Here is a 26,581-nt window from a genome sequence, read left to right on the forward strand (position 1 = left end):
TGTATATTATATATGTTTACGTACATGCCAATGTTACTGGGGTTAACCAACGCCAGCTACAGGTTTTAACTTGTAGGGTTCAAGTCCTGAGTTTGGGCACGAGGAACTGAAATGGGCAGTACCTTTTTGAGGTGTCTGATCTGCGCACGCATCGCCGACCTGCTTGTACGCTCGCGGGTGTTTCTTTTTTTTTCTTTTTTATTAGCTCAAGACTACTAAACGGCAACATGAGCGACTCGGTGACCTCCGAAAAATTGACGACGAAGTCGGCCTTCGTTTAGACCCTTCCTCCTCCTCATCACCATCGTCATTATCTTCACCCGCTGCGTACTGCCTGTGTACGCTCCGCGCGCACAGCGGCGCTTTGAAGCCTCGGAAAGACAGGGCGCTACTAAGGGCGCGCGGCCGCTTCTCTAGTCCGCCGTCCCAGGGATGTTGCTCGCGCTCACCTTCGCCTGCCGCGCGCTGCTCGTCTTCGTGCTGTCGGAGTCGGTTCAGACCGACAGAGCAGCGGTAGGTCCTGAACTCCTCCGACTTGTTAACAAGTAGCATATTCTGTTTGCTGAGCTAGCGAGTGGAACTTTGTGCGTCTGCAGACTGGTGAGAGATGAATTTGAGGAATTAACTTCCTAAACTCGCTTTACAGTAGGCTACTAGTGTAGTAGGCCTATACCAGAACTCTATACCGGCTCTGTTGAAATATGTTAACAGGTTTGTGGCTGAAAACTTTGAATTTAGTATTTAGTCACCAATTTATCAAGCAGACAAGTGTAGATATTTATTTTAAACACGCATTTATGAAAGAGGAAACCCACAATATATCACTATATTGTGTGTTGTGGTGTGAGACTATATCGTCTTAGGTTTTGGGTATCTTATTAATGTAGTAGTATGTCATAGTAAAGTATTTTCTTCTGGTTTTAGAGGCCCCATTACAGTTGTGTGATGTCATTTTCTGAACTGCCCCTGACCCCCGAGTCATTATCTCCATATTACTGATGATGATTTGTCAAAAAAATGTAGTTGTGTAAAATAATTGGTGAAAGCTCCAAATGGCCAACCCTGCAATATTATCGCATAACATCGACATCGAGGTATTTAGACAAAGAATATTGTGATATTTGATTTTCTCCATATACCCCGGCCCTCCAACACCAAAGAGAAGTGACCTTCTTATTATATTTTATTATTGTTATTGGCTTGTACTTGGCTAATGAAACCCCCTAATTCCATGGGCTTCATTTTGTTGAAACATTTGTTTTAAATCTGATGGCTAGAACCATTTCTTTTATAGCAATTTTCAATGATTGCTTTTTCCCCCTGTATTAAATATTAAACAAGTAAAAGCTGAGTAAAACAAGATTTCCAGCCAAACAAAGCAAAGACGACCCCCTTTACATGAGACCTTTACAAGGACCTTCTCTGAAGGAGGAACGTTGATACTTCTCAGCACCAGCCAACACCTTTCACTTCACACAGGCTGTGTGTGAGAAGTGGACGTAGTCATGGTGACGTCAGCCATTGGTTTGTGGACTGCCGTCATGAAGCCTGCAGTTCGGCGATTTTGCCGTCTCCATCTTGGCTTTTTTGCAACCAATGAACAGAAGTGACGTAGAGACGCCGTATAAGACTCTGGTAGCTACTGCAAGCTGTCAATCACAGTAGCCCCGCCCTAAAACATACTCTGCTAAATGGACCATCATTTACTAAATGTTAGTAAAGGTGTGTGTTGTTTTTTTATCTAAGTAATTGGCCTACTGTTCAGGGACAACTAGCGGCTACACTCAAAAAAAGGATATTGGCTGGCTGTTACATTTACTATAGTGAAACATGTATTTCGAACGAAATGCATTCATGTTTCCAATGTGAACGTGATTCAGTCATGTAGGATTTGCATGAACTTCAAAAACGTAACATTTATTAGATCCATTCATGTTGCGATAAACTGAGACAATCGAGTATCTAGGGATGACCGCGAAAATCAAGGCGAAGGTAGTCTACGTCAGAAGAAGATTGAGAAGATAAACCGTTGGCTTGCACATGTAAAAGGTAAGCAGAAATCCATCATCCGTCTAAATGCAAAAAATAATGATATGTGCATGAATGTCTTCAGCTCTTAGCTAACTAGCTTGTTGTTCTGTTGAGGCTATTTGTTATTTAGTGTTATTTTCGACCAAACCAACAGTCCCCATGTGCATGGCTAGCTATGTCGCGTTAGCGTTAGCTAACGTTAAGTTGTCTCCTTTTTTAAAATCTGACACATAACTTGCCAATGTGAACGGTGAGCTATTGTTAATGACAAGGTAACGTGTTAGCGACATATTTGAAGGTGTTCACGACTAGCTAATGTTGACGAAGAAACTAATGTTAATGACGTTAGCATACTTCTTGTAGAGTTAAATTAGCGCGCGTGCTAACGTTAGCGCGCTAACGTTAGCACGCTGACGTTTACTAGCTAAACTCCTGAATTTAAATGAAAATAAATTACTAAGCACACGTTTCGTTTGGTAGGGGTAATACTACCGTCATTTACCTTTAATACTGGAATATAGGATATAAATTAGCTAGTCCGGACAAGGCCAATAGCGGAGCACGGCTAATTTATCGTTAGCATCCTTTTACTGACTCTAGTAAAGGCAAAGCTAACTTTAATAATTAAAACAATATTTAGCTCGAAAGGTAAGAAGTTAAAGTTTAGTTTGACACTATTAAATCAACGATACGATAATGTTTCGTGCGTGTTGTTTACTTTCTAAGCTAGGCTAAATACTAGCAGAGTTTGGGTGAGGGCGGCTGAGTTTGATTAGCCGAATATAGATACAATTTGACCGGATGAAAATCAGAAACTTTCGCGCTATGTTGCACACTTTGGAACCGAGATATCTCAACGTTTTTTACGGACAGCGACACTCTCTCTCTCTACAACCAACCCCAGCTAAAGTCATGGAGTAGCGTTACCTGAGGAAAGCGGGTACGATAGTAGTAATAAGCTATGTGTGGACATCCTTTACCACAGAATCTAGAGTCACCATAACAGTGCACTTTATCACTGTAAATATTGTTTTACCATATCTTCCAGAAAGAGTTATTTTTGTACGACAGATGAATGCCCATTGTCTATAACAGGGGAATTTGTTTGAAGAGAAGTCTTTATGATTTATTAGTGAATAAGGGCAGCTTGTTATGATGCAGAACATGCTGAATTGTTTTTACTGTGTTTTTACTATGAGGAGCTACAGGCCCGATTTTATTTATTTTCCGATTGGTTCTCTTTCCAATGATAGGAGAGATGCGTTAACTTGAGGGTAACATTTCTATTTGTTAATAATATTGAATTGATAAAAGATAATTGAAGTAAATGTATCTTTATTTTTTACATGATGAATCTTAACAAATATGCTGTGTTTTTACAATCGAAACTTGTGCCTTCAAATATAATTTATTTTCACTTCAATGCACTAGTTTAGCTAGTGAACGTTAGCTACTTTCCTTAACAATAATGATTTCATCACGATAACTTAATAACCTAAACGTCATGGATATTAATTGATTGTTCTATCTGACTTTATTACAGCTAATTCTGACTGCAAAAGTGTCCTGTGTCTGCTATCCCCCAAAGAGTGTCCTGGTCAACCTCACTGACCTGCCAGGCATGAAACAGCGAAGTTGCAGTAAATGCCCTAACACACAAACCAAATGGCAAATGCAGTCCTGCCTCCTCTCAGAAGTACAGAAAAGAAACAATGCGGACAAGGTGGCGACGATGATGGAGAAGACCTTTGCACACAGAAGGCAAGAGGTAGTTCAAGAGGCACCCATGATAGCGGCTTTCAAAACAAGGTGGCCAGCTCTCTTCCATGTGTGTGAGGTAAGTGAAGGAACACCCCCTTTTTACTTCTATTGGAATGTATCATTTACTGTGAATACTTATGGACTGCACTGAATGTGCCGTATAAAAGACATATTGGCAGATAAGTAACTCATAAACTTATTTTCTGAAGGCCAGCAACAGCCTTTGCTGGCACTCTGACAAACAGTGGCATTTTTATACAGGAAAGCCATGTATAAATAAATACATGTATTGTGCATTTGCATGTCTTGAACAGACTGAACTGCAATATCAAATGTATACCCAACAATGACAACAAAATAGCCAAACAAATTTCTTTTTAGTGTAGGTGAATGCAGAATTCAAGAGAATCACAACAATCAATTTGCAGTCAAAAGTTCTTCTCCCAGCTGGATCTTCACTCTGAAAACCTGATCCAGGTGTATGCCAAGAAAGGTGGATGACCCAGGTATGATAACAATGGAAAAGTTAAAGAGAAGCTATTCTACTCGTAGAGCTTTTGTATTTTTTTACTTCCTCGTTGCTCTTATTGGTACCTGTTGATAACGCCCCTTGGAAATTGAAAATGAACTGAGAGGTTCCAGAATAATACGCATTTCTGAAATTAGGGTGGTGATGCCAGGCTGTGATCGGCAGCGAACATTCAAAAACCTTGGGAGATTAATAAGAAACTTTAGGAAAGGTTTAGTTGAAGTCATAGGCGCCAGCAGCTACTGGATCCCAAGGGTTCACATACTAATGCGCACACGGATATTGCATGGTTAATCATTGTGATTAATAAACTGGTTAGTTGAGATGTTGTTCCTAATGTTGTTTTATTTTGCATATTTTCTCTTATCTGCATACTTAGACTGACAGTGTTGACGTCAGACGAGAATGCGCCCTCAAAGGTCTTTGTGTTTACTTGAAAGAAGATCCAAAGAAGCTGATGAGGGAATACAAGGTATGTTAATTTACCTTTATCTTTATTTGCGGATGATCACAGTTGGAATGGATGGGGTTTCCTCTTGGTTGCCATTAGCTTTAAAAACGTGAAACTTTTTTTACCTTAGTAATGTTAGAATAACAACCACTGATGTCATGGTAACAGACAAGCCACTGGTAGGGCTTAGTCATTGAAGTAGCTCACCATGGCTCAGTTAAACAATTTAATATCAGGTAGTCATAATGTCTTTTAATTATGTGAATAAAGTTATTGATAGCTGTTTATACGGTAAAATTAACATGTGCATTAAAAATGGGATGTAATGCACATAAGTGAAAAATGATTGCCCTTGTTATTTGTTTTGTCACAGAATATCGAAAGCAGTCAAACGGCCATGGCAGAGACAATCTTTGGAATCCTTGTCATTCAAAAAGAAGGTGCAGAGCCCAGTGATGACCTCGAGGGTGTTGGAATCATTCTGGAGGGCGTGGAAGTGCTTGATGAGTTGGGAAATGTACCTTTTGCGGTGTCAATTTTGCTTGCGCTTGTGTATGCTCTCAACCTGAGCTACCCTCCAGAGCTCAAGTACACCTTCGAAGCTCTGCAGAAGATCATGATGGAACTAGATGGAAACAAACTATCCATAAAAGGACAAGCTCTCAAAACAAAGCTTTCCCGTTAGTTTGAGAATGCCCACTGATGGCTAAAGCAGATAAGAAACGTCTGTGTTTCTGTGTTATTTTCTGTATTCCTGTGAGTTCACCAGGACATTAAACAAGTGCATTAAGTTAGTAATTGCAAATGTTTAAGAGGAATGTTTGAAATCTTTTAAGAAGGTTTGAAATCTTTTAAGAGGAATGTTTGAAAGGTTTTAAGGAATGTGTGTACAAAGACAAAGTCTTTAGGGTTCAGGTGAAGCAAAATGGATTAAGTACCAAGATCCACTATGTTGGCACTTTCAAAAATAAGTGAAGCAGTGTACTTTATTATTTTGATTGTATGTATGTCATGGAAAGTTGAGAAAACTTGTAATTTTGATATATATGTTTGCAAGCAACTGCTCGTTAACTGCCTACTTTGAGAAATACAATTGTATTGCAACATCTCCCATTTGTCTTGTTATGTTTCCAGCCAACCAGGCTGTATATTTTGTTAAAACTTAAGTTTCAGTTCTGGTTCATGGTAAACATTTAAAAAATGTTAACACTCTAAAGTTATTTTTAGAATTACCTTAGCTAAATCATGGAAAGTATTTCAACACGATTAAACTGCTTTCTTTAAGCAATTCTGTTAGTCCAATATAATTTACTTGGGCCGGATCAACGTAATTTATTAGGGTTAGTCCAACCTATTTTACTTAGGCCAGATTAAATTAATTAATTTGGGTTGGTCCACCTTAATTGACTATTGTATTTTTTACTAATGTAGATTTAGTCAAACCAACCCTATTAAGGTGAGTTGGACACAACCCAAGTAAATGCGTTGAACCAACCCTAATAAATTAAGTTGATCCTACTCAAATGCTTTAAGTTGGATCAACATAATTATTTTATGCTTAAAGAAAGCATTATAATCATGTGGAAATCCTTTCCATGATTTTATTAAGTTAGTTGAAAGCGTCGTTTTTTTGAGTGTACACCACAGTGGCTTCCTGATTTTGATCAGCTGGAGAGAGAGAGAGAGAGAGAAAGAGAGAGAGAAAAAATGAATACGTGTGTGTGTGTGAGAGAGAGAGATAATATGAGAGTGTGTGTGTGTGAGAGAGAATATGAGTGTGTGTGTGTGAGAGAGAATATGAGAGTGTGTGTGTCTGTGAGAGAGAGAGTATGAGAGTGTGTGTGTGTGAGAGAGAGAGAGTATGAGAGTGTGTGTGTGAGCTCTCTGGAGGAGGCAGGGCATAAGACCAGCCATGAACCAAACCATAAACACACACATTGCTGCCAGGCAAATATTGAACCTGCTACTCAGGGGACACAGACAGGTGTGTGAGAGAGAAATTAAGGAATTCCTGTGAAAAAGCGCCCCAGTAATCCTATAATGTATTTAAACAGCAGGCTGAACAAACATCACAGCGACACGAAATATGGTCGGGGCTCTAAAGTCAAGAGGCTGGAAATATACCAATGATTGATATTTTACTATTTAAGACCATAGATGGAAAAAAACATACAAAGCATACAATGTATTAAAGAATTAAGGAGGCATGCTTCAACCTTATATTACTGTAAATCATTTTTAATTATTTGCGTTTTTTATTATAGCTTAGAATAAGTCATCTGTTTCTTTCCCTTTTAATGAGACAGAAATGTCAAGATTTAAATTCTCTTTCCATTCATTTGTGATTTTAAGTGTTGCGTGCTCATGCAGTTGAGAGCAGGACTTTTGGGGTTAATGTACCTTCATTTTATTTGAAATGTTCTGGTGTTTTATTCCATAAGTCCTCCAAACCAAACAATCTAAAACGACCAATTAGGGAGTTTTCTGATCTGTAGCCCCTGTTGACGACAGTGTTCCAAAATTCTTATTTCATCTGATGGTTTAGGCTCACATACAACCTGCCAAAAACATACAAATAAACAGCAAACATTAAAAAGCAAGAAATAACAAATATTTCTTTTTTTTTCTTTACCGTCTCTATCTTTTATATTCTGCAGTTTAACGTTATTGTCCCCTGGGGGAATGTGTCTTGCAGGCCAGGTTCAACATGGAGCACAGAGTTGAACATACACAGAAGAAAATACATAAAACATAGTACAAATATGCAAAAACACAAGTTCACATAAAGCAGTGTACATCAAAGACCTAATGACTTTAAATACAAACCTTCATCATCACTCATCAGTGGTTAAAACTGCAGTATGGAACTTTGATTCTTCATCGGGTGATGTTTGTACTCACACACACCTCTGAGATGTTAAATATGTCATCGCCAGCCCTCAGCATGTCAACGGCCGCTTTACCTGCTTAGCTGTACAGAGTGATGGCAGAGACGGCTACCTTCACAAGTGAGCGATTCACCCCTTCACAGGCAGGTAGTTCAGACGCTGAAATCCCCGCCGCTGGGTGTCAACAGGCCTTTCAGCAGCGTCAGCAAGTCTTTTCCAGGACAAACATCGTGTTTCAAAGCTCTGGAGATGAGTTTTTATGTTTTCCTAAAGCAAGAAGCAAGTGAGAGGCACGAGGAGACAGTGGTGGCTTGTTCTGGCTTTCTCTGCTGTTTGCTTTCTCTCTCTGTCTGTCTGTCTGTCTGTCTCTCTCCTCTCTCTCTCCCTCCCTCTATCTGTATGTATAGTAAAGATCGTCTATAATAGAGAAATGTGTAAACAGCTGTGTAGCATTGTAATCAAATATATAAATTAAATAGGCTTAAGTTTAATTCAAAAATACTAACTGAAAATATATATATGTATAAAAGTGTGTACACATATATATATGTGTATATATATATATATATATAAATGTGTGTACACATATATATATATATATATATAAATGTGTGTATACATATATATATATGTATGTATGTGTATATATGTATGTATACATATATATGTATATAAGTACAGATAACTTGAGATAAAAATGTACACATTGCAGTCGAAAAATGAGAACTGTGCAAATACTTTTACACTTTTTAAAAGAAAAGTCTTTAAAGGTATAAGTCTGTTTCTATGGGGTCAGATCAGTCTCAATAATTGCAAATGCAAACAGAACAATTCACAAATACATTCCAATGCACAAATAAATAAATTACGATTTATATAAATGTAAAAATAAATCACAAATATATTTCTGCATTTGTATGTATTTGTTTGTGGATTTGTATGTATTTATTTGTGGATCGCACTGCATTTATTTGTAAATCGCTTCACATTTATTTGTGGATTTATGAGACTCATCTCACGCCGCTGGATTCACAAATGGTTTTTTTTCAACATAGACCTATCTGTAGCCAATCAGATGTCCGCCTCATTTTCAACCAATCACATGAGCGCAGCTCCCCCCTCCCCTCCCCACGAGACTGTCAGCTTTGTTGAATCAGGAAATAAATATTGTAGCCGTCTATGTTCACCCAGAGCTCTACGATACCTCATATCAGTAGAGACCGGACCAAACTATGTGTGTGTAAACCATATGGTACAAACAATGAGGCCACGAGGCTGCCAGCGTAATGCTGCGTTCACAAATCACCTCACCAATCGCGCTGGACGCGCCGGTGAGGGGGCGCGGCTTATCGCCCTGATAGCCGTTCAACTGTCCGCCGTCAACTGTGGAAAAAATAACCTCTATTTCTGCTTAGTATGTGTTGTGGAAGTCCCAGATATCACGGGGAACTAAACGCCGTCATGTCTGGTTCATAACATAGTCCGGAGGAGCTCCGTGGATTTCATCGAGCTGTATTCACTGTGTCTAGCGAGCCACACGTCGGCTGTTTACCACAGCTGTATGAACACAACATAAAGTGATTTGGCTATGATTTAACGGCAATAAACCAACAAAAAGGAACTCCGAAATAACATTTATACACATAGTTTGGTCCAGTCTCTACTGATATGAGGTATCGTAGAGCTCTGGGTGAACACAGATGGCTACAATATTTATTTCCTGATTCAACAAAGCTGACAGTCTCGTGGGGAGGGGAGGGGGGAGCTGCGCTCATGTGATTGGTTGAAAATGAGGCGGACATCTGATTGGCTACAGATAGGTCTATGTTGAAAAAAACGCATTTGTGAATCCAGCGACGGCAGGACAGTCTCATAAATCCACAAATAAATGTGAAGCGATTTACAAATAAATGCAGTGCGATCCACAAATAAATACATACAAATCCACAAACAAATACATACAAATGCAGAAATATATTTGTGTTTTTTTTTTGACATTTATATAAATCGTAATTTATTTATTTGTGCATTGGAATGTATTTGTGAATTGTTCTGCGTGCATTTGTGAGTCTTTCTGTTTGCATTTGCAATTATTGAGACTGATCTGACCCCATATGTTTCTCTATCACACCCACACATGCACACACTCATGGCTGAAGTTTGACTGGCCCTAAAAACACTGGTGGTAATTGTTTTAACAACACTGAGGATATTGTAGTTGCTGTATACTGACAGACAGGAACTCCAGTCCCCCCTCCCTCCAGTCTTCCTTTGCATTTATTCCACTCAGACTTTCATTCCTCAATTCGCTCTGCAGGCCTCCTTCATATAATCACACATTATTCACCATAACCAGCAAATGATCGGCCTTCATAATAACAATACAAATAGCTGATTCATATATACAGGACTGTCTCAGAAAATTAGAATATTGTGATAAAGTTCTTTATTTTGTGTAATGCAATTAAAAAAACAAAAATGTCATGCATTCTAGATTCATTACAAATCAACTGAAATATTGCAAGCCTTTTATTCTTTTAATATTGCTGATTATGGCTTACAGCTTAAGAAAACTCAAATATCCTATCTCTAAATATTAGAATATCATGAAAAAGTATACTAGTAGGGTATTCAACTAATCACTTGAATCGTCTAATTAACTCGAAACACCTGCAAGGGTTTCCTGAGCCTTGAAAAACACTCAGCTTGGTTCAGTAAACTAAATCACACGTATGGGGATTATCACAATATTCTAATTTTCTGAGACAGTCCTGTATTATATTGAATGTTCAATCCCTGCAGCAGTCAATTCATACGTTAATGTCTGGATATTAAGGAACAGAGGTCTCATTTACCACTAAGTTATGTCAACACTGTAAGACACTGTGTGTGTGTGTGTGTGTGTGTGGTGAGGCTGATGGACAAAGAGGTACTGATGCAGACTGTGTAGCAGCGGGCAGTGTGTCCGTACTTGTCTCAGGTGTTTTCAGTGAGTGTGTCTCTGATATTCTTTGGAGACGTGTGTGTGTGTGTGTGTGTGTGATCCTGAGCCTGAGAGTGGAGAGGAGCATGTGGAAGTCTTTTAGATCATCACGCTCTCCCGGACTTTCCTCTCCTTGTTTCGTCTCCTCCCTTCTTTTCAAATCTCCTCTCGTCTCCTTGTTTCGTCTCCTCCCTTCTACTTGTTTTCTGTCCTCTTTCCTCTTCTCCTTTCTTTTGTCTAGACACAGCATGAATAAGCCGCATCTTCCCCTCTCGGGTGCTTCACTCTAGCTGATGTCGGTGCTAGGAGGAGTGTCTTGAGGGACAGAATCTTGGGAGCGCACAGCGCCGGCGGTAAATCTGTGGTGCTAAAGAACTCTCCTTCTGAAAGCCACCTGAGCGGCACACTGGTCCTATCAGTTAATGAGGCGAGCGTCCAGCGGCTCCTGCTTGTCGATATCCAGCTGCAGGTTGTTCTCACGACATCCCAATGCCTCTCAGATCTGCCGCCGTTGTTATGATGCCTGTAAAAAAGGCAGAGGCTGTACATTGTTTCAGTGGTGTGTGTCTCTTCTCTTCTTCTCCTGGGGGGCGGCTGTGGGTGGAGTCGGTTGTCCTGTAACTACAAGTTTGGTAGTTTGATACCCGTTCTCTCCTGTTGAAGGTTCCCTGAGTGAGACACTGAACCCCCCGGGCTTAGGATGGGTTAAATGCAGAGGTCAAATGTCATGTATGTACCTGTATGTTTAGGACAATTGTATACACATTGAATAAAACACGACTGCTTTTGTCCACAGGGAAGTGTTTCATTCATGCAGGACGGAAACAAAGCTTCCATTGGCTGGTTTTAATGGTTATTCCAAAACTTCTGTCTGTGCGTTTGTAGCCTTTCCTGATCACCGAGAACATGTGGCCCCGTGGTTGTGTCCTGGACTGCCAGAGGGGGCGCCACAGAGCCGTGTGCGGCAGCAACGGCAGGCTGTATAAATCACCGTGTGCTTTCCAGAGGGCGCGGTGCATCAACACAAAGCTCCGCCTTGCTCCACGAGCACACTGCTCAGGTACGGACCTTCACACTTTCATCATCAGCACCTGGTAATGTGCTCCTAAATCCTGCGTAGTGTACACGATTTAGAGTTACTTTACGCTGACTCAGGTGAACAAGGACTGCTTCTCATTGTGGAGAGTTGTGGGACTGTGTATGCATGTGCTCCACACTCCCCGTCAAAGGGAGCACATGCAGGAAGTACTCACCTCCGTTACTTCAGTAAAAGCAGCAATACTACAGTGTAGTAAAAGCCCTGCATTCAAATGCAAGTACACGAGTCGTGGCTTTAAAGTATCCCTAAAGTACACAGTTAAAGTTTTCACGATACAAAATGGCCTATTTCTAGGATAATATATAGTATAATATTGTATTATAATTATTGATGCATTAATGTGTTCATCACTTTCATGTTGCAGCTGGTAAAGGTGGAGCTACTGAGAATATGTTATTAATCTGAATCTGCAAAGTAACTAAAATGATCAAATGAAAGTAGTGGAGTAAAAAGTACTACAATATTTGTGTCTGAGATGTAGTGTAGTGGAAGTATAAAGTAGAATGTCGTCTGCAGCGTTCTCCCTCAGTGATGGACCAATTTTAAAATTCATTGTCCCAATTAGTCACTTAGATACAAAAACATGGCTTTGAAAAATGCCTAGGTATAAATATACTCTAAGTACCTGAGTAAATGTACCTCGTCACTCTCCACCACTGGGAACATGTGGACACTAATGACTCGATGTCCCTTTCTTCTCAGACCCGAGTCAGTCCAAATGCCAGCTGGCCCGGTCTCAGGCCCTGGAGGCCGGCGCCCACCACAGCGGCGGCCATGTTGGCCCGGCAGCTGCCGTCTTTGTGCCAGAGTGCGGTCCGGACGGTCACTTCCTGCCAGTGCAGTGCCACAACCAGACCAGATACTGCTGGTGCTCCATGCCCGACGGCAAACCTGTCAGCGGGACCTCGGCCCACCATCTGATGCCCGACTGTACCGGTCAGATGTACTTTATTCAACAGAGTTCTACACATTAAAAGGAACAAAAACTAGCTCAGACATCCATGTGTCCGTCATTAAAGGTGGTGTATTTCCCACACTTCTGTCTCAATAAATCATCCCGAACAGATCACATCGCCAAGCTGGCTCAGACCAGCGATGCAGATTCAGCTCCAATTAAAGGTGAGAAGGACGTTTAACCCCAAAAGGCAGCATTGCTCTTTCTCTGCATACAGTACATGTTTATTCTTCCCATTCTAGATGTGGACTTGAATGCATACTTGTTCTGTATGTTTCTCTCTTTTTTTTCCGTCTCCTGGCATGGCACTGGTTGTTTTCTCTTGCCAGACGCGCCTGCAGGAAGTGGAGCATTCACAGGTCGCTCCACGCGCCGAGCCTCCCTCCGTTCTCTGATTCTCCACATGCCTTCTTCCTCCGAGACGATTCTTTTCCCCTCTCTGGTTCGTGTTACTTTCACTCTTTTCTTATGTTCCAGATGAAGTTGGTGAACCAGGACCTACATTGGAGCCCAGGAAGCCGACAGGTGACAAACCCAACCTTCTCCAATAAGAACACGATTATTTTTGTCCATTTATACCAAATTACAGATTTCATCCAAGCTACACTCACTTAGTACAGTTGATCATGTAATCCATGTGTTAGTGAAGCATTGTGCAGTTAACTGGCAGATCTTTTGCTTCGCTCTCCTCTTTACATCTCCACAAACACAAACACCTTTAAACGTTCTTTGACAGAGCTGACCGCTCCTCCGTTCTGGGTGACCATCCTGATGAACTCTGACCCTAAAGGAAACCGCTCAGTCAGACGACCCTCTGGTAAGAGCCAGTTCACTTCTGAAAGTCTGCAAATGTAATCTGGTGACTAGAAAATGAGCTGTTGCTCAACAATGTCACCAGGTTGTCTTCACGCTTACACAGTGTTCTTTTTTTTCAAGACTTCTATTATAACTTATTATCGTCCAAAACAAATGTTTTTTGTGACTGTGTGGACTGTATTTGCCAGTTTATAAATAAATAGCTATACTTATACACCCGGTGTCCACTTTATTAGGTACACTTGTAATAAAAAAACTTTTTTAATCCCGTAACGGGTTCAATTTAATTTTGTCACTCTATTATATATTTTCACACAAAACAGGCTCAAATGCACAAACGGGACCGATACGCGATCATTATGTATCTAGAGATTGGATTCTGTGCCTTGCTTAAGGGCAGTGCCCAGGAGGCAAACTGGCACCTCTCTAGCTACCAGTGGTTTGTGTCGGAACAGATGACACAAGCACAGTCTAATGCATAACATCTATCAATATTCAGCTTGTGTTGACATTGTGGAAACTGTTTGAATTAACGTTACTGTGAGGAACCTTTAACTGCTTATGAAATGGCGATAAGAAGAGGACGTCCATTTACGCAAACATTTGCTCATCTTCCCCTTTTACAATTCATAGATAAGGCCAGCTGTCAATTGGTCGCAATAGTTTCTTTTCTTTTAAGTGGGTTCCCAGAAAATGAGATGCTGTATATGACCTACATAAGCAAACGAGACCATCAGTGAGATGTTAGTTATATCTCCCCTTCAATCCCACATACCTGAGGAATGTTGGTCATTCCTTCATAGTTATTCCTAATAGGAAATGGTAAATGGACTTGCGTTTCAGTTTCTTGCACAAGGACACTTCAACGTGGACTGGAGGAGCTGGGGATCGATCTAACGATTGGAAGACGACCAGCTTTACCTCGAAGAATGTCAGACCTCTACTGCAGTTAAACGAGAGGGATCTGGTGCTCGCAATCACTACCGGTTTTGTCCCCAGGGACCTCCAAAATCAACACCAAACGAAAGTTCCTCTTTGGTACTAAAACAGGTGTAGGGTGTATAGTCTTTAAATGTCCTCACAAATATACTGTAGTATTCATGTTTTTGCACAGACACTCCTCAGACGTGCGAGCGCGAGCGGGCGTCGCTGCTCTCTCTCTGGCAGGAGGAGCGCTTCATCCCAGAATGCACTGCGGACGGCCGCTACAGCCCCGCGCAGTGTCACGCTGCCACGGGTTACTGTTGGTGTGTCCGGGTGGACAGCGGCAGGCCGCTGCCGGGCACATCTGCGAGGTAATCAATCAGTCTGTTAGTTCAATAGTTCTCAATAAGTCATTTGTCTTTCCTTCTGTTCTCCCTCCCCTCCCCTCCTCTCCCCTCCTCTCCTCTCCCCTCCCCTCCCTGGATATGACGGCTTTATATATGCACAAATGTAATTACGCACTGATGCACAGAAGCGTCGCCTCTTAATCATCCAATTTTACACCAATTACTGTCTCTGTTCCCTCAGTAAGTTCCCCTTAAAGGAATCACACAGAACAAATCAGAATAAATTGCGGTTGGACGATTTTGTTCTCTGGGGGTTTTATCAGCGTTGTTGATGCTCAACGTTTTTAATGGGATGGTTTTCTTTGGTTCACTGGTGTGAGGAGAACTCCCCCGAGAACCTACCAACGTTTCTCCTACTGACAAACCGCGTATGTGCACATCTCTGGGTGTAATTATTTCAAGTATTTCATTTTTACCAGGGAAGGACATTTTGACCAATTAAGTAATACATTTCTTTAGCTTTTTGGCAGATAACCGATTATTTCCACCACTAATGTAGCGTCACATGAACAGAAGAGCCCTGTTTTAAAGACATTATAGATTAGACATTTAGCTATAAATGGGTGGTCATTGAGTAATCTTTCTCCTGCAGTCAGCTGACAATTCCTTGGCTTTTTCTAGTCATAATACATACTTCCACTGTAATGTTGGTTAGTTGACAGTTAAAATCCTCTGTTTCTATGCAGGAATCGCATCCCAGAGTGCACTGGGGCAGAGGAGGCACCAACAGACAGGAGGCCCAGGAAAAACCCTCTGCCTGGTAAATACGAGAGTCTCTGTTACATACAAAAATACATATATTTAGAAAACATTATAATAAGTCTGTTAAAAGTTTCAGAAAATCATCCTGTTTATTTCATTTCTAATTCTTGAAACATTTAGTTGTTTGTCTAGAAACATGAGGCGGGAGGATGGGACCGGGTAGACTGTTGTCATGTGAGGACAGTCTCCAGCAGCCATGGTAACGCTCCTCTCTGCTCTGCTCCCCCTCAGGCTGTCCCGGAGCTCGTAGGAAGCACTTCCTGCAGAGTCTGGTTAGAGCTCTGCAGCTGGAAGCAGAGCATGCTGGAAGTGTGAGCCTCTACCAGTAAGTCTAATTCTAGTGTGGTGATTAGTAATCTCCGGTGAATACTGTGTGGGCTACTTACCTCCTGCAGCAGCTGATGTCCCAGCGAGGAGGCGGGGATCAGATCGTTGCGCTCTGGTTTTATATCCATGGTGAGATTGTTGGCGTGTTCCACAGGAACTCTCCTCAGTTCATGTGGAACTCAGGATCACACTCAGGTGAGGTTTTGAGGATCCGGTGGGTTTTTGGCTTTGTCCCATTTCATGGAATTATTGGTTTATTTGGTAGGCACAGTGCACATTAATAAAACACCAAATGTGCCAGAGCCAAGAGCCTATTGTTCATCTGTATTCCCTGGACAGATGTTACAACATCACCCTTAATTAAACAGAATATAAGATAAACATTACAAAGTTATGCATCATTTATCCTTTCTAAGCATGCAGAAACAATAATAAAAGAAGAGAATATTAATACGAGGAGAAACATCAATTCATGACACCCTCACACTACATTGTCAAGTACTGTTAAGACATCCAAAGCAAACAAATGAGGGATAATTGTGTTAACAGACACATGCACTAAAGACTATGCTGCGTGGTTTGACACTAAACACATACAGAGCAGAAGCACAGAACATAAAACCATGCAGAGTATGACACGTATATAAATCAGTCTGCCAGAGCAATAAAAGAGTTCACGCTTTGACTTTGCTAGCAACTCTATTGTTCAGGCTTCTAGCTCTACGTACAGGCTGTTCCTTACGTCCCCATAATGGTGAGGGCCCGGCCCGGCACAGACAGACAGACAGACAGACAGACAGACAGACAGACAGACAGACAGACAGACAGACAGACAGACAGACAGACAGACAGACAGACAGACAGACAGAGTCCCTGAAGGACCACTTTTAAATGCCTCATAGTTACATGTGATAATTGGCTTGTATGCACTGCAGCATGTTGTTTGCCGAGTGTAAATCTAGGAAATAATCAGGTGACCTTTGACAATTTGAAAATAAAAATCTAGCATGACTTAACATGATCAAATAAATGGATAGTAAGCAACTAAAACTGAAGGGAAAAAGAAAACCTATGACCAGGGTTACACTTAGTTTTTAACATGAGCCGATAGGGAATACACCCGACCTGTTGAAAGCTCTGCATTAAAGGTCTCATAAAGGTAAGTAAACACGTTTTGGTTAACGTTTCATATTTCTCTTTAAACTGCAGTGTGTTCATAAGGCCTTGGAAGCGCATTAAATGCATCCTCTACCTCGTGGAACATTTCCAAAGTCACTGTTTTGAATCGTTAGAACTCATCCTCTCCTCTAGAATTGTCACCTTGTTGATTACAAATGCAAACAGCTAATTATACTTTCCACCTTGGACCTCGGGGGGATGCAGAACTTTCCTCTGGTCAGTGCCGAGACGCTGCTCAGAGTGCCAAATGAAAACCAATTTCACAGTTCAGTGAACAACCGACTCGATCAAATACCTGATTAACTGATGGGGACTGTTGGAAGAACAGCACGGACCGACTCCATCTGTTTCCCTGTTCTGCGCCTCTCTTTGCCAATCAACGTTCATTACTTACCTCTGTTCCCTCCCTCTGTTCATCTCTCCCTCTCACTTTGTCGTCTTCATAACGTCCTCTTCTTCTCATTTGCACCAATCTGCGTCTCATCCTGCACCTCCTTCTCTGCCCCGCTCTCCTGCTTTCCCAACATTACGTTTTATGGTGTTTGTGTTTTGGTCTGATACAGTAAAGTGGAGCTGTGTGTGTTTCAGCTGTTTTTTGCTCTCTGTGTAACCAATCAGGAGCCCGGGAGACGCCCGGGAGTTTGCGCTTCAGCGGGCTGCCACGTCCTCGTGAAATTGGATATTTATTGAGTTCAGGAGGAATATAACGTGATTGGTTTACAATAATTTGGACCTGTTGACGCCTTCTGTGGTCGCAAATATAATCTCACTTGAAATCAAATGTTGTATCACGCTCACGTTACTGCAGTGTATAACGGCGGCATCTGTGGTGTGATGTGGTTGATCCAACCTTGCAAAGTGAAACAATTTGGTTCCTTTCCTACTTTTTTTATCACCATGGGTTTTCTTTCTCAGAAATATGATTTAATAAAAAGATTTTCCCCGGGACTTTACAACTTTCTCACAGAATATTTCCCCCGACCCTGGCTCATTATTAAATCATAATAATGGTTTTTACTGGCGTTGTACATTCACCTGCCCAGGCTTTAGTGGTGGCTGAAATGGTGAGTAGTTTCTGATGGATTCATGTCTGTTCAAAGGGATCTTAAAGCAAAAAAATATCTATAGGAATGTTTCCAATCATTGCCACATGATATACTTCTCGTCCATGTATGGTCAGTCATTGATATATGACTAAATACATATCTGACCCTGGTGAGCTCCACAGAAGGGATATGATGCCATCGTTGGGTTTTTGGATGTTGGATCAACCACTTCCGGTAACTGCTGTGAGTCAAAGCCGTCTGCAGCTGCAGCTTCATGTACAGACGGAGTATCTCATTCTGAAAACGACAGATTCTCAGTGGATTACTCCTTTAAACCTCTCACCTCTTTAGGTTTTTGTCCCGTCTCTTTCCACCAGGCCCTCGAACACGCCTCCCTCCAGCTCTCCCTCCCCGACCTCCGCCGCCCCGTCCTCCTCCGCTCCGGACGACGCTTCTCCCGCCACTCCGGAGGCCGCGGAGTCCTCCGGGCCAGAGGCGGCGCTGCGGTGGCACTTCGGCCGGCTGGACGCGGACTCCAGCGGGTCGCTGAGCGAACGCGAGGCCCGACCCCTCCGGCAGTTCCTGCGGAGGAGGCTGAAGCCGCGACGGTGCGCCAAGAAGTTCGCCCAGCACTGCGACGGGGACGGAGACCGAAGCCTGACGCTGGAGGAGCTGAGGGTCTGCCTGGGCCTCTAAAGGTGGGTCAGAGCCGGGTGTCGAAACCGCTGTAGTGTTATCTAGTAGTGTTTTCACATTTTACACATCTTTAACTAATCTTTCATTGTTTAAGGGCCTGATCAGACAAATTCGAAAAAACTTTTTGAAGTTTGCTGCATTTTTTGTTGTTCGAATGAGTGCAAATGTATGCTTAACACAAACCCATGAACTGTTAAACTTAGTTAAAAAGTACAGTTTAGATGGATGAAAACAACCCAGAAATCTCAAGTACAGCACTAATTTGTCTCCTGCTGTTTGGGTTGAGATCGTGCTAACTACTACAGTCATGTAGTTCAGGGTATCCAGCAGAGATCGAGGTCACAGGGAAACTCCTGCAAAAAATGTGAGGCACATTAAGTGGAAAAACGAGTGGCGTCTGGCAACGCAAAAGCAGCTCTCGAAACGATTCCCTCATTGAAATCAAGTGCAGAAAGCCGCCCCAGGCTGTCTGATCAGGGACCGCCACTAACAGCTCTGGCAAAAAACAAGATACAATCTAAGCCGAGACACAACACGATAAAAGCTGGCAGGTTGGCCGCCTTCAATTTTCAGCGTAAAAAAAAACTGTGTGGATCCCAACGGTGGAGTCTCAAAGAAAGCAGTGTGCACACTGTGCACCTGTTCCGAGCCAATCAACGTATTAACCTGATTCAGAGCAGGTGCACCAGCTGGCACGACGAAAGGGAGCCAAAGTCCCCGTCCACCAGCACGGTGCTCACAGCTAAACCTGCTACAACGGGGAAAACAATCTCACTGAGATTTTTAGACCACTCTTCTGTATTATTCACTATAAACAAGCAGTAAATCATTCTATAGTGTGACCAACACAAGCACTGGATACAGTCAACTGCTCTTTCATATAGGCCAGACAATATGAATAGCATATCTGGATTTAGCGATTGGATTGTAAAAGAGTTCAATCACAGTGTTAAGTATGATTATACTACATGGTAGACATGTAATATAATCATCATGACTTCACTTTTTAATCAAATCTGAAAAAAGAACAACAAAGCGCCGCAGAACAGCAGCCCTTGTGTGATCACTGACATACGTAATAATTATGAATCTGACATCAGTGACAGTATTGTAAGAAATCACTCAAACTAAAGTGCCCGCTGACCGCTCGTAAACACGTCAACAGTTCCCGCTTCAGCTGCAGCTTTTACTCGTCGACAAACTGAAACCTACTCTGTACATTTGCGACAACCTCGACTGCTAATTCCCTCTCTGCCAAGATGGCCGCCACCCGTCTGCTCTGAGCTCGTCAACCGCCACTCTCTCTCTCTCGCTCGACGACCACACGCTCGCCATGTCACACGACTTACAGCAACGTACATCATGCTGTATTGAAGAAGACTTGAAACTAGAGATTGAGACCATAAACTCATGTTTACAATGTTTACTGAGGGAATAAATCAAGAGAGAAGTAGAGTCATTTTCTCATAGACTTCTATACAACCAGACACTTCTGCATCGGCTTCACTCTGCAGAACCGGAGGTTGCCGCCTGCTTAAAGCCAGACCGTGGACACTTTAACGCGGTAGCACTGCGAGCATCAAAAGCGTGCACGTGGCATTTTACAAGCTCTTCATCCACTCTCATTCGGCGATGTCCCGCTGAATGTAGGACGGGGTGTGTGCACATGAAGCCCACGTGGGCCAGGTGTTTCTAACCCTCTGGTTGTTTTTAATCACAGCCTTTGGGAAAGCTACATGAAAACACAATATTTAGGAAATTCTATCAGATGAGTTTTATTCAGTTTGTCAGTACAGTGGAGGTGTTACTCATGAAGTAACTAATAGCTCATTTGCAGCCCCGTCCTTGTTTTCTGTGTTTTTTATTTTGTCAAAATCAGCTAAATATTCAGCCATGATATTGTAAATGTTTCAGATAACACTAAGCTACGCTTTCTGTGCTCCGACACAACAAACTCTGACGATACCGGCCGTCCTCTTTCCAACTCTGACTCACGTTTTCATCCCGTTGTTTTCCGACAAGTCACCTCTCGCAGGATTTCAGAACGAGACTTCTGTAAGACACAAAAACAAACAATGGATCAATGGAAAAGTAAAGAAAGATATTTGATTTTTTTCTGTAGCGTTCTCCCTCAATACTCGACCAATGTTTAAAAAGTCTCGTCCCCGTTACAAAAAATATGGGAAAATAAGGGTTGAAAAATACCAAAGTAACCCTTTCAGCATGCTTCAGTGAGCGTACTTAGCTGCCTTTTACCACCTCACAGTGAGACTAAGCTCAGGCTGAGATAAAAGCGTCTTTTTTTCCCTCCTCTCCCGCTTGCTGATGCCAGGGGAGCGCAGCGTTTCGGGGGCCGGCAGCCAGACAAGTTCCACCCGGCACCGTCCGAGTGTTTATGTACCTTTATGAAACGAAAACAAGCGCGGGCAGCGGTTTAAATGGCCTGCTTGTCAGCGAGCCATCAGTCACAACTCAGCCGTGACACCAGCTCACTAATCAGGCCCCTGCAGACGGCCGTGACAGGTGTGTGTGTGTGTGTGTGTGTGTGTGTGGCTGGCTGGGAGTCGGGGTGTTATTATGAGTGTGTGTCACTAACTCACTATTCAACCTTCCTGGGACAAAGAGTCTATTTCTATGAATTTACGGCGTTTCTGTTGACATACACAAATTGTAATATGTGGTTCATACAGAGAAGTTATAGTGCCTCACTACACAGATCCCATTGACTTACACTACCGTTTAAAAAAGAGTTCCGAAGCTCGATTGTGTCCAGTCAGATGTCTGGGATACGTCTGAATGGCCTTTCATGCTTTTATCTTGTAGAACGTGCTCTTTACTGAGAGATGTCAGATTTAAAACAGGAACAGCGTCCAACAAAAGAGGAATAACAATAACAGCTTATTCATAACTTTTCAAAGTTAATGTAAGTGGTATAAAAAGTAATTATCATCCAGTTTACTACGTGGCACAGTGTTTTATGACTCGACCTATGGGTGCGTACATTATGCTGGACATATTTGGGATTTAAATTCAACAGAGGATTCTTCGACAATCTGAAATATTGTCGTGTCATTTTCCGCAGACTTCACCTTCATCATTTTAACATCACAATCACTCAGTGAAGTGAGATGTGCAGGTCAGCAGGGATATGAGGGCAGGAGATAGAGAAGGAGAAAGGGAGGAATAGATAAGGAGGGGCTGCCATTAGTTTGGAGTTGTTGGTGCTTAATGTGTTTTATTCTCTCTCTCTCTCTCTCTCTCTCTCTCTCTCTCTCTCTCTCTCTCTCTCTCTCTCTCTCTCTCTCTCTCTCTCTCTCTCGCTCTCTCTCTCTCTCTCTCTCTCTCTCTCTCTCTCTCTCTCTCTCTCTGCCACAGAGAGCAACAGAAGAACTCACCCGATGCCAAAGGCCGACTGGTTTCCTTCTCCCGCCGCTTCATTCTCACGGTTCTATTCTATACAGCACTGAATGTAAATGTAGTCCGCTGAAGAAATGAATTCCTCAGAGCGTGCTGTATCGACTGAGTAAGCAGCTCAACACCTTCTGAATTCAAGTTTCTCTCTTGCACCAAACTGAGACGTACTCGTCGTTTAAACTTCCTTCATATTAGACAGAAACAAACTAAACCTCACCAAACACTGTTCCAACAACTAGCAACTCCTCAAATTCACAGAGTGAGATGTGATGATGTGTTATCCCCACGCCGTCTCTCTCTGCCGTGCCGGCTGCCGGAAGAAACAACAGATTTTTGCAGCTGCGCTCCAGACAGAAATACGTGCTGTCTTTTGTCCTCACAGCCTCCTCATTCCCACCCTCAACATGCAATGACTTCAGCTTCCTCTGGCAGTGTTGGTGTCAACATACTGTTTCTGTGATGTAATCCTCGTGGTCGCTACTTCATCTTTGTTTTGCATTGCCCCTTCCACCAGTCCTCCACAAAACCATCATTTGTTTATGAATTGGTTGACCCATGTTAGCAATTTTAGCGTAGCTGCATGTGTCGGCTGTAGTGAGCATAAGACGGGAAAAATGAGACTTGGATTAAAGTGCACGGGTAGTGTGAGTTTGTAAATGGATGTTTTGTTACAGGTTTGCTGTTGATAAAGATTTTGTGCAGTTTTGGGATTCTTTGTTCACCATGGAGGCGAGAAAAAACAAGACTTTAAGGAAACATAGTTGAGTGTTTACTGTACGAATGGTCATTTGGGGATTGAAGTATTCCTTTAACTCTCCTCTCCTTGGTCCTTTCCTTAATTTCTTTGATTCCTTCTTCCTTCAGGTTGCCTGAATCCTCGCTTCCTTCTTTTGTTCATCATCGCACCTTCTCTTTTTCCCTCTCTCCTTTCCTTAACCTCTTTCTCTCATCCTTGGTGACTTTCCCTCTCCAAACATCCTCACCTTTGGATGTTCCCTTCCTTCCTCCTGCTTCCTACGTTCCTCCCTGCTTTGAACATACTTTGCTTCTCCATATGTTATATACATATTGCCAATATATTGATGTAACATATTTTGATCATGTTTAATTCATAACTTTGTGTCCATTATGTTTTAGACACACTTTCTAAGAGACTGACTGATTGATTGAGTCATTTCCAGTTTTTGATTTCTTGACGTTTGTAAATGTGATTTCAATAAAGTGATGATGTCATTAATCGTGTGCCAGTAGTCATCAGTGGATGTGAATGAAGTCCTTCTCTGGTTGTGGTCTCACTGGAAGGCCTGGCTGGTTGCCACAGAAACCGCCGCCCTTATTGCCCCATGGTACACAAATCAGCGGATAAACAGGAAGCAGGAGAGGAGCAGCGGCCAAGTATTTCCCAGGATGCATTAGCTCCTGTCCGAGTTGATCACTGTGCTTACGTTTGATTGGACGGGACGTTCACAAGGCGTCTAAACTGCAGCAGGAAGGAGACGTGTCTCCAGCGTGATTTCTCTTCCTCTGTGGTGTCCAGACAGCCTGAGGGTCTGACATGAGGACTGTGTGTGTGTGTGTGTGTGTGTGTGTGTGTGTGTGTTTGTATTATCAGGGGGCTCTAACTACACAAAGCTACAATGACACCGGAGGACAAATGTGTTTGTCACAGTAATGACCATCTGCTTATCTGTCCCTGACGGACAGCCTGCAGGTCAAGAGTCGAGGTTTCTGGCTCTATGATAAAGCTACTGAATGAGCAAAACTACAGAATGTAATAAATAAAAAGGAATGTAAAGCTCGTCATCAAAACAACCTCTATTGTTATTGTCCATCATGTTTTAATGGGAACCAAAGAGATGAGAGGTGAAACTCTAGGAGTTGTTGTTGTGTTTTGTGATACTGTGTCGATTCTAAAAAACAACTACTGATTTTTAATTAAAGCTCCAGTGTGTAGGATTTGGTGGCAGACAGCAACCAGGCGGCAACCTCCGGTTCTGACAAGTGAATTGAATTAGAGTCAAATAGATTCATTCATTTGTTACTTGATACCAGAGTGTCAGTATCGCAAATTAGGACCAATCTAGTCTCAGTAAGTATGAAAGTCTTGCTCTCTCTTCATCTCTATTTTGCCCATCAGACAGCTAAAAAGGACGTTTTTATTTTTAATAAAACACAGCGCAGATTAACTGATGTGACAATCAGTGTTCCTATCCTGTCTGCAGAACACATTCCCATGCACAGAAAAACAAGTTGTCAGTTTAAAGACCAAGTCTATAAAAAAGGCAAACAATTGTGAAAACTGTTTTGTAGCCAACAGTGACGCTTTATGTTACCTTCATTTAACCAGAGAGTCACGTTGAGATGAAAACCTCTTTTACCAGAGGAGCATCCTACTCTTGGCACTGATAGAATAGCCCTCAAATTGCTTGTATTAACTAACCGATAGTCCAGAATAAAAAATAATCTATAATCCATCTGCACTCCTAAAACAGGTAGAAGTGACATACGACTTGATAAATTGTTCATTTGACAGTCATTTTTTGGTTATCAAAAAATAATAGGGTCAAACTCTCCAGAACGTTTTTTTTTAATTTATTTTTAAATCAATTTAGAAATGTACTGCAGAAAGACATGAGACATGGCATCGGTTCCCATCTTTTAGACAACATTTTGGGTTTAAAGCAGGATGTGAAGCAGTATAGCACGACCTGTCATGTCTGTCAAGTCTCTTAGAAGCACGAACCAAACCACTCCAGCAGATCCTTTGTATCTCCTCCCAGCAGATCCAGATGTTGTTTGCCATCCTGACTTTATGCAGAACCGCCGTGGTTATGAGTAGAAACAATGTCGTCGTAACATGTTATGTCCACGAGTCGTAAACGGTCCCGTTGGGATTTCTTTCTTCTAAGCCTGATATATTTGAATTTAACCAGGATTGAAGAGGTGAAACTATCCAGTATTTCACAAAAGGAGCAAAGATTGCATCAAAGTCAGGAAAAATAAAATCATTTAGCGCAGCAGATATACAAGTTTGTCCTTCTTTTCTTGTTCTCAGATTTGTGACTCTTTGGAGGTGTCCCAGAACAGCAGGAATCCCCACAAACTGACAAACTATTGTTCATCTTTCAACTCTAAAGTCAAATCCATCATCAGCTGACCACACCCCGGCCTCTCCACTGGGTGATGTATATCTGTGACCAGCAGATGGCGCTCTGGCTGCAGTGAGAGCAGCAGGTGAGGGAACCTCTTGCACTCACGCGCACACACACACACACACACACACACACACACACACACACACACACTGTATCGCTCCCCAGACATAATACCAGCAGAACAGACAGGAAACGCTGCATACTGATAATAGATCTCATAAGAAAACACAGGTATGGATTTTATGATTATACAAACTACTCATAAGATGGAAGTGAGTGGAGTTAGAGCCCCGGGAAGAAAAAGCAACGGGGGTTTGATATGGATTGTGTTAATGATATGATATTTATATAAATTATACATGAGCTGGAGCCTTTACATTAAAAAGTCTATAACGGTTTGTGTATGTTTGTGTTTGTGTTTTAGTCTTTGTTTGTGTATGTGTGTGTGTGTGTGTGTGTGTGTGTGTGTGTGTGTGCGCGCTGAGCCCATGACTAACAACAGAGAAATAGCCTGTGGGTCACACCGAGCCATCAATCTGCCAAGGATTTCAGCACATGGAGAAACAACCACACACACACACACGGGAGTATAATCCAGTATAATCCATAACTGCCATTTTCCCCAGGCTGTATCTTTGGGCCACACGAACAAAATGGAAACAGTAAAGTCTTTATAGTAATAAAAAAGCCAAAAGACTGAAGCAGCAAGTACAATTGCTTATCTGGAGAGAACACACACACACACACACACACACACACACACACACACACACACACACACACACACACACACACACACACACACACAGAGGTGCAGACCATTGTATCGCTTAACTCTGAACATTGTGTGCATGCAGACGTTACAAAAGCAAAACTCGCCACCAAGCAAATTGATCTTATGTCTGACTTGCTGTAGTCTCAACCGGATGGTTGTGAAAGCTCACAACAGGCAGGAATATCAGCAATAATAATAATAATAATGTGCAGTTTGTGTGAAACATATATACTCTGTAAAACCTTTGACTTGTTGTTAGACCATCCATGGGGAAGGAGCTCTATCCATTCAGTAGAATTATTCTAAGTGTCTGTTCAATAGAATACTTAAAGACAATTGAGAGCTTTCTCATCACTTTTACTTCTTCCCACCACAAATAACAA

At 42.1% G+C, this 26,581-nt stretch overlaps 2 protein-coding genes across 3 annotated transcripts; both read left to right on the forward strand.

Moving 5' to 3' along the window:
* Positions 1–432: 432 nt before the first annotated feature.
* On the forward strand, positions 433–23,233 carry LOC306701121 (SPARC-related modular calcium-binding protein 1-like; the record flags this gene model as incomplete). Its single annotated transcript, XM_079166368.1, has 12 exons — positions 433–513; positions 11,529–11,703; positions 12,445–12,678; positions 12,808–12,861; positions 12,940–12,961; positions 13,119–13,222; positions 13,434–13,514; positions 14,628–14,808; positions 15,531–15,604; positions 15,838–15,931; positions 18,536–18,856; positions 22,230–23,233. 11 exons carry the CDS (start codon positions 433–435, stop codon positions 18,852–18,854), a joined length of 1,419 nt encoding a protein of 472 aa, XP_079022494.1. The 3' UTR covers positions 18,855–18,856; positions 22,230–23,233.
* Positions 1,894–5,842, forward strand: LOC306701064 (uncharacterized protein). 2 transcript variants are annotated; one of them, XM_079166299.1, is made up of 5 exons: positions 1,894–2,049; positions 3,575–3,868; positions 4,174–4,298; positions 4,701–4,793; positions 5,146–5,842. In XM_079166299.1, the coding sequence occupies exons 3-5, from the start codon at positions 4,290–4,292 to the stop codon at positions 5,455–5,457; spliced, it is 414 nt and encodes a 137-aa protein (XP_079022425.1). In that variant the 5' UTR covers positions 1,894–2,049; positions 3,575–3,868; positions 4,174–4,289; the 3' UTR covers positions 5,458–5,842. The 2 variants fall into 2 exon arrangements, with proteins under 2 accessions (XP_079022425.1, XP_079022424.1); XM_079166298.1 differs by having other exon boundaries at positions 4,179–4,298.
* Positions 23,234–26,581: the final 3,348 nt, after the last annotated feature.

The sequence above is a fragment of the Pholis gunnellus genome, assembly GCF_910591455.1.
Source record: "Pholis gunnellus genome assembly, chromosome: 9".
Taxonomy (NCBI): domain Eukaryota; kingdom Metazoa; phylum Chordata; class Actinopteri; order Perciformes; family Pholidae; genus Pholis; species Pholis gunnellus.

Excerpts from the sequence above, each read along its gene's own strand:
- LOC306701064 (XM_079166299.1), top strand. Across the intron at positions 4,794-5,145 it reads AGCTGATGAGGGAATACAAG|AATATCGAAAGCAGTCAAAC; the intron begins GTATGTTAATTT and ends GTTTTGTCACAG.